At 43.4% G+C, this 8,783-nt stretch overlaps 1 protein-coding gene across 4 annotated transcripts in view; it reads right to left on the reverse strand.

The window, feature by feature from the left end:
- The window catches only part of wnt10b (wingless-type MMTV integration site family, member 10b), a 19,005-nt gene extending 11,376 nt beyond the window's left edge, over positions 1-7,629 (reverse strand). For 2 of the 4 annotated variants that reach the window (XM_030732976.1, XM_030732972.1), the window contains exons 1-6: positions 7,568-7,629; positions 7,075-7,459; positions 6,472-6,546; positions 6,088-6,213; positions 5,389-5,446; positions 2,898-3,000 (exon numbers count right to left, since the gene is read on the reverse strand). In XM_030732976.1, the coding sequence (XP_030588836.1) occupies positions 2,898-2,971 (74 nt within the window). In that variant the 5' untranslated portion in view covers positions 2,972-3,000; positions 5,389-5,446; positions 6,088-6,213; ... (1 more) ...; positions 7,075-7,459; positions 7,568-7,629. Of the gene's footprint in view, positions 1-2,897; positions 3,001-5,388; positions 5,660-6,087; positions 6,214-6,471; positions 6,547-7,074; positions 7,460-7,567 lie in introns of those variants that run through there. The other 2 variants (XM_030732973.1, XM_030732974.1) reach the window with 2 other exon arrangements.
- Between the last annotated feature and the right edge of the window lie 1,154 nt (positions 7,630-8,783).

Here is an 8,783-nt window from a genome sequence, read left to right on the forward strand (position 1 = left end):
TACCACCACCAAAGCAGCCTCTTTCTCCAGCTCCACAAAACATCTCCGCATCTGTGCTACCAACCACAGAGACAGACCCTGCTTATCTGCCCACAAACCTTATTTTATACAGTATAGGAGTTGCTTCATTTCCTGAACATCTTAAAAAAAAATATGAAAACCATCAACACCTGGCAATGTAGCTAACCACAGAAGTTTGGAAAAATTTGCACTTCTTAGTCCATCACAGTAAAGGAGCAATCAGGGTCACCCAGACAGGGCACAGTGGAGGAAAAGTAGTAGGCAAAGGCAACATAAAGGGATGAGAATGATTCTGAATTAGTATCATATTACAGTGCAGATTGAACAAGGGCTTGTGTGCTTGTGACATGAAATTAGAGAACATTATATAAAATAAGCAAAGATTGGTCACAATCTCAGATAAAACTGAGAGTTTATCTCTGGAAGAACGGATCAGAGTGAGCTGAACTTAAAATACTGCAAATTCAGAAGTCCAGTGAGGTAAATAAAAAAAAATCAACTCATCAAAGAAAAATGCCAATTACCTCTACATAACTAATGCACTGTCTTTTATCACTGGAAAACCAGGGTCAACACACACCAGAATATGATATGCCTCACTGTGTAATAACTGGCAAAACTGAGAGAAAAGTCGGGAGTTGGCAGAGTGAAAAAACACACACCATTTCAAAATGAGACTAGAAAGAGAAATATCATGGGCAGACAGAAACAATAGAAAGCTAAAGTGGTAGATTTTAATGTTTTTTTTAAAGACTAGGCAAGGCAGAGTTCAAATCCCAGGCATGAGAGTGAGGTGGGAGAGTAGGTGGAGAGTGAGTAGAGGGGGTGCTGCCTGTGGGAGTGCTAAGGAGTCAGTGATAATTAGCTCAATTAGTGACAAAGGCAGTGTAATAAATACCGACTTAGTGTCTGGGTCCCTGCTGGCCTCTCCTTGCGCAGCCTGCGATGTGGCCCTAGCCTGACGGACAATTCATTAAACTGACAAAATACCCCACCGTCCAGGCGTGACGCAGCGAGTTAGCCCCCTACAGGCCCAGCTCATTGTTCTAATTGTCTGGGCTGGAGTCACTTTGTGGCCGCCTCCTCTTTCACCCACCCCGCCTTCGCACTCTGCCTTCAGAAAACCCATGGAGTTAATGCCACTACCTTACTCTGCAAGTAGGTGATCGGCAGGTTGGAAAAAAAAAACAGTAAGAGTTCCTTGAGATTGGGCTGCTGGGGGGAGATGGGGGGGAGAGGCAGTGGGATTAGCGAATGGAGGTTGCCTGGGAGTGCTGGGAGCAGCACTGATCGGAATGTAGGAGAGATGAGTCCAGAAGCTCGGATGTGGGACAAAGCGAGAGTTAATAAGGAAAGATTGAAGGGGCTGGCGACAATGGGCTGCCACCCGAGTCGAGATGAAATTGCTTCCGAGGATTATTGGGAGAGGGTGTGAGCGTTGTACGGTTTTTGTGTGAGTATGAGTTTAGTTGGGTATTTGCGTGTTTGTGCTTCAGTGTGTGTGCAGGGGTAGGGGGAGAGCTGGATTGATGGCTGCCCCTCTGGTTGGGGAGCAGGGGACCAAGGACGGCTAACCGGCTGTTCCCACAGTCTGTTCTGCTGTAGCCACCTTTGACACACGGAGCTGTCAGGCGGCAAGCAGGCAGCTATGGTGAGAAGGGCACAAACAAAAACAACAGCTTCACTACACAAAAGTCATTTGCTTTATGGAAGGCCAGCAGAGAAACACAGACTGGAGCAGGGAAAGGGAAGGAGAGCAGGAATGTGTGACAGGGAGGATTAAAAAATAAAAAAAGAAATAGAGATGGTACAAAATTGCACGGTTGAGTCCCATTTTGGTTTTTGGTTCAGCTACTGCTTTGCCAATATCTCGAGATAATAATAACGCGCTGACATCCTGTTGCAGCTTTCTCATGATTGGGATATGGGGTGTATCACATGTTAGTTCCTTTACACTTTGCTCCCGTTGCTTGCTCATGGTTACTTTGCCACCACGTCAAATTCGCTTTCTATTTTTGATGAAGAATAAAGTATATTTGGTCATAACAGGCCATAACAGGCTAAAGGGTCGAGGCTTATCGAGCAGTTTTGCTAATTAGGTAACTTGACAGCAAAGAAAAAGCCACACCGCCTGCAACTGACCCGAGTGCCACAAGAAATGGTTTTCAATTGCACAAATCCATCAAACAGGTCAATCCCAAGAGAACGTGTGAAATACATGGCATACTGAAGGCACAGCAGCTTTATATTAAAATTCCTGCTACAGTTAGGAAAAAATGTTTTGCCTATTGGGTGGAGTTGCCTGTTAATTCGAAGCCAGCATGATAAATAATTTATAATTGGGGTTGGGCCACTGCACTGAATGAAAGGCTGTTTACAATATTTGTGATTGACAGTGTGGTGTGGCATGAGTCTGGCACGCAGTAGTGATTTGATTTCTGTGCTCACTCGTTGTTTCATTGTAATCCTAGCATTCAATTATGGGCCAAGTTTAAATTAATTTGGGGTATTGTCATTACAGGAACACCCATATCAAGCTTGTGTAATAATCAGAAGAATTAGTTTGGTGCCATTAAGTGACCACAGGGGTATTATGTAACAAGATGTGCATTTACAGCCTCATCATTCAGATATTGAATAAATAAAACACAAAACTACCAAGTAGATTAATAACGGTCAGTCTCGTGGGTCAAATTTACTCAGATTCAAGTCATAATTCTAGGAAATGATAAAAAAGACCATGAGTATGTGCATGTGTTAAGTTTGTGCACGCAGTCAAGCCAGTGTGTGAGTGTGTGTGTGTGTGTGTGTGTGGGTGCGCGGATGGCAGCTGGGAGGCAGACACGGTCCAGGAGAATCATCCCCTAGCAACTGACCTTTTTGCCAGATGGCAGCTCCAGAGTAACAGCCACCCAGCATCACAATGGCCGTGGCCTCCTAACATCTCCATCACTTCATCATCTTCTGGCCTTCCACAGCCTGTCACACAGGAGAGAGGGAAGGTTAGACCCATCCCAGCAAATGCACACGCGCGTATATGTTCTCGAGCATCCTGCTTGTGCTTCTCTTGCTTCAAATCCAAAACATCAGTTTGAGTCTGTGTTTGCCTGCTCCCACGTTTATGGGGTGTGCGGTGGGCCAGTGGAAGGGATGAGAAAAGGACTGATTTAGGAGAGACACAGCGAACACTCACTGCTGTCCACAAACCTTCAGACACTCTCAAACCACTGTTTTCCGTTGTTGGGTTTTCTGCACATAGTGAATCAGGGTGGGAATGTGGACAGACTACTCGACCACGGTGAGCAATCAGTATGATGTCTGTGGTCAGGCTCAGTGCCCCTATGGAGTGAGATGCTGAACAAGCCCTGCAGTTAAGGTGGAAGGGATATAACTATGCAGCATGTGTTTGTGTGTATATATACATCTCTATCTATCTATCTATCTATCTATCTATCTATCTATCTATCTATCTATCTATCTATCTATCTATCTATCTATCTATCTATCTATCTATCTATCTATCTATCTATCTATCTATCTATCTATCTATCTAACTAGATAGATAGATAGATAGATAGATAGATAGATAGATAGATAGATAGATAGATAGGTGTGTGATGTGTGTGTGTGTGTGTGTGTGTGTGTGTGTGTGTGTGTGTGTGTGTGTGTGTGTGTGTGTGCGCGTGTCGCACAGATGTCAAAATGTTTTCAGTTTTGGCCTCCTGCATGTGAACTCACATGAGTGAATGTGCTTGGGGTGATAATATATTTTGAGTTATCAACACCCTCACACGCATACGCACACTGCAGGGATTGGATTGGATTGGATTGTTTTGGCTTGATGGCCTTTTCTCTGTTGGCCCATTTTTTGTTGATATTAAATTCTTTACTAAACCTCAAGACTGCTGAGACAAAAACCTCATCACTATGGACCTCTAAAAAAAAAACACCTAGAAGTGCTCTTAAGTTCATTTAGAACACCAAATGGCCAGCTTTAGGTACCATTCTGAATGCACAGGCAATAATTTGGTGAGAACAATTATCCAACAAAAAAAACTAAAACTCCCTAGTTACACATCTGTGAATGGTTAACCTGGTAAAGCCAGATATGTGACAACAAACAGATAAAGTGCCATGTCAGACTGTGTTCCACTGAGATTAAGCGTTTCAGATGGAAAACTGTGCGTCAGAGTGCGACTTTAAACCGCGACGTACTCCAAAGGAGACGATATGCTAGCAAACACTGTAAGAGCTCCGGTAAACAGAGCTGTAATGATAGGGAAAGACTTTGGGAAAGGACAACCAACAGTAGAATATGTTTACAGACATCTGACAATGTATGGGTACAGCGCAGCAACATTTCAGCTCTGAGATCCACATGAAACATGAGCACAAACTGTGGGGGAATCCATGTGACACTACATAAGCCTGTGCATAATTTCACCTGTCAGCATGGATGAAGCACGCATTTATTTAAATCAAACAGACAAGTCAGTGATAAACTGCACCAAGATGTGTCTGGGCATACTGAATGTTAACACTTCTCCTCAACCTAATGTATCTTTGTGAAACTGTCCATTCCTGGATTTGATTGTTTTACTTGCCTATGTGTGAGATCAATGAAATCCAAATGACCACAGCACGGATAAAATAATTTACTGTTTTCACTTAACCAGTAAAGATGAGTCAGCTTGTTTTATTGTCTGCTGGCCATCATCTGAGGCCCTGCATGCCCTCTTTGAATCAATAAACAGCACTGAGACATTTTTGACGGCATGCGCTAATTATCTCTGTTCTAGTAATACTCTTGGAAACAAAACGAAGAAATGCTCTGCTTTTGGTTTTAATTCCGAGCTGTGTTTTACAGCGACAGTGGGCGAGAGCTCAGCACTGACACAGCAGCAGAGGAATGTTTATTTGCTGCAGTTTAGGAGCTGAGTGGCTTGCAGGAACTATGACACATTCCTGTGTCACAGGCTCTCCCGCTCACAGACACACTTTGACATTCACACGTCGGCGCCCCATGCGTTCATTCACAGCTACAGAGACGTATGCAGCTATTCCCTGCCATTGCTTTACCCACGTCAACAAGACGTGGCACCTCTGGATTCTGAAAGCGTGCCCAATCTGTATGCTCATTCACTTAGTACTTAGTGTGACATGCATTACTAGGCCTAATACTTCCCCTGTGTGTAACAGAGTGCATGTGTGGCAGTTGTACTGTACAGTGACTTGAAGATGAATTATTCACAGCTTACTTCAGCACTACAGAGGACCCCTGCCCACAAAGTGTGCAAACGTGCACGTGTTTGTGAACTGCCATGTGTATGTGTGCACTTCTGTGTTTGTGTGGCTGGCTGAGCGTACCTCTCCATCTTTCCCTCTGCAGTCCTATCCATTATCCCCAGCATCTGGCAGCCAAAGCCTGTAAAGAAGACATTTCTCTTGGCAAGTGTTTTTTAAAGGCAGTGACACAGGGGACAGCCAACCACAGGAGCCACACATCTTCCAATCTACATTCATACTGAGAACTGCTTGCATAAGAGAGCCGCCCCAGTCTCCTTCTCCTGCTCTCATTTGAAACACACACACACACACATTTTCTCTCTGTTTCACACTTAAAACGCACACAAGATACTGCTCCCACCCGCTTCTGTCTCTCTGCAATATACTCACCCCTGCTTTGAGGCCTAATCGCTTCCAGAGCCATAGTTATCCTAAAAAATGCGTGCCAGCAACCTTTCAATACATTTTACACTCTAAAAAGTTCCTTAGGGGCTTTAAATTAACATTATTTTCTCATTGACTGTAATGTATGGGCTAGCTATTTGGTTTTTTTGACAGGCAATACCTTAGGTACAAAGTTAAATGAACAAAACTGCATTTTAAATGTCATCATTTTACATGAAAGGGCCCTGGACCAACAGCACTGTCTTGAAGAGGAGAATATTGAAAGAATAATTGCACCCTGAGAACACCTGAATGTGACCTTGCTTGACACTCAGCTGCTCCATAATAACATTCTTAGTATAAGTGAAATGGCACAATAAGAGCATTAATTAATACCACATGCATCTTGTCGCCTGTTCAGGGTACAGCTGCAGCGAGCAGCTTCTATGAACAGCAAGCATGTGGGAAGACACTGTCGCTTTACTTGGCGCTAGTCACTGCGTTTTCTGGCATCTGGATCTCCTAGAACACAAATGGGTGTGTTAGCTTGATAGAATAATGAATTTGATTTTGATAGACTACCAGCTACCCATCTGTCTCACAGCCAGACGATTTTGACCATAAATCTTCTGGACTAGAAACAGCTCCGTTTGACGGCAGCTTGATTCACTTTTTTGAAGAGGGATGAACTAGCTGATTTATGAAAGCCTGTAAGTCAGGTGAACTGCACACTGTTTTGCCTACACACTAGTCTAAGTTTAAATCTGTGCAAGTGTTTACCTGTGTTTGCATTTGAAATGGGGCCTCCTGACTTGCTGGTAGTTTCACTCTGTCATCAACCTTCTTTGGCTTCATCTTCAAGAATATACAGCATCATCCATGGAAAATAAATGTTAAAGGCAAGATAAAGGTAGATAAAGGAAGATAAACATATCTGTCTGAGGAAATTAAACCTGTACTTTGGATTTTAGCAAAAAAAAAAAAAGAAGAAAAGAAACAACTTGATGGCTTTCTTGTAACAGTAGCTAATTCAAAATGAACACACAGATATTAAATGTGACTGCTGATCACATCCTATATGAGTGTACGTCTAAACTAGTCTTCGAAATTAACCTTTGCATTGAGTCCACAATATGAGAGAGCTCAGCACAACATGTACACAAGTGTGCACATCTTTTTTTTACTGTTGTGTATACATAGGTCATCTCTTATGATAAATGCCTTAAGACAGCACCCTCAGGGCACAAAAGCTGCTCAGATCGCGTCAGTATCAATGAGCTGTGCTGGCCTGGAAATTGAAAAATGCTGCCATCTAGTGACAGTAGTTTCAAATTACAATCATGGTTTTTTCAAATAAAGTTATAATATTCTTTATACACTCACCAGACACTTCACCTTGCTGGCACCAGGTTGGACCCCCTTAATTCTTCATGGTATAGATTCAAAAGGGTGCTGGAAACAGTGAATAGCTACAAGTATTTCGGCCCGCCTTGACATGATAGAATCATCTCAGTGAAGCTGTCATTGCCATGATGCTGAAGCCGATCCGCTGCACATCCATGAGACATCCATAATAGCACCACATAGTTCTTGCAGATTTGTTGGCTGAACATCCATGATGTGAATCTCCTGTTCCACCTCCTCCTAAAGGTGTTTAATCGGATTGAGATCAGGTGACTGTGGAGGTCATCAAACCAGTTTGAGATGATTTGAGCTTTGTGACATGGTGTGTTATCCGGCTGGGAGCAGGCATCAGAAGATGGGAACACTGTGGTCATAAAGGGATGGACATGGTCAACAACAATACTCAGGTAGACTACTAAGAGGTCTAAAATCTGACAGGAAAATATCCCCACACCATTACTCCACCACCAACCTGAACAGTTGGTACAAGGCAGGATGGATCCATGCTTTCATGTTGTTTAAGGCCAGATTCCGACCCCGAATGTCACAGCAGAAATCAAGACTCATGAGACCAAGGAACATTCTTCCAATCTTCTATTGTCCAGTTTTCTGTTGTTCAGTTTTTAACTGAGTGGCACCTGGTGTGGTCTTATGCTGCTGCTGTAGCCCATCTACTTCAAGGTCTGACTTGTGAATACCCTTGTTGTAACAAGTGGTTATTGAGTTACTGTTGCCTTCCTATCACTTACTGGATATTTTCTCTTTTTCAGACCATCCTCTAAGACTGAGATTATGCAAAAGATAAATCTAGCAAGTAGTAGTGCAAATGGTCTTCATACATAACATATACAGTATAAATCTGAGAAACAGCACCAAGAAGGTTTGATACAGAAATATCTGTGAAATCTCACTTGTCAAAAAATGGAGAGCTGTTGGGACACTTTTATAGAGAATGACAGGAGTGAAGGCACTGTTTATGGCAGCGGGGTTGAATGAGTCTGAGGGGGAATGAGCTCTGCTGCCTCTGTAGTGTGAAATGGAGTAGGTGCAATGGATTGTCTATGATGGAAAGCAGGGTGTTCAGTGACCTCCTGTTCCTCATTGACTCAAATGCCTCCAGATTCTGACCCATAATGGTTCCAGCCTTGTGGATTAGTTTGTTGTTCTGCCAGCATCTCTAGCACTGATGCTGCCTCCTCAAGCAGACAGCAGCAAAGCATTCGCTACAACAGACACAAACACATTGAAGGACCTGAGCTTCCTCAGAAAGCACGGTCTTCTCATCCCCTTGTTTTACACAGCATCTCCAGTCTGTCATTCAAGTGAACAGCCAAGTACCTGCAGCTGTACACTGTTTCCACTTACTCACCCATGATGCTAATGGGCTTAATCACAGTATTTTTCCTCCAGGAAGTCAACCACTGTCTGTTTTGTCTTGGTGAGATTTAGGAGGAGGTGATTTCTGGCAAACCAACCCACAAAGCTCCTCACCTGTACTCCGACTCTTAATACAACCAACCGCTCCAGTGTCATCAGAAACCTCTGCAGGTGGCATGATTCACTGTTACTGAAAATGTGAGGTGTACAGCGTAAACTGGAAATGGTGACGGGACTGTCCTCTCTGATGCCTCGGTATTGCCACCACCTCAGACAGGGAACTGTACATGATCAACAGGACCCTAAGAGCC

The sequence above is a fragment of the Archocentrus centrarchus genome, chromosome 7, assembly GCF_007364275.1.
Source record: "Archocentrus centrarchus isolate MPI-CPG fArcCen1 chromosome 7, fArcCen1, whole genome shotgun sequence".
NCBI classification, from domain to species: Eukaryota; Metazoa; Chordata; class Actinopteri; order Cichliformes; family Cichlidae; genus Archocentrus; species Archocentrus centrarchus.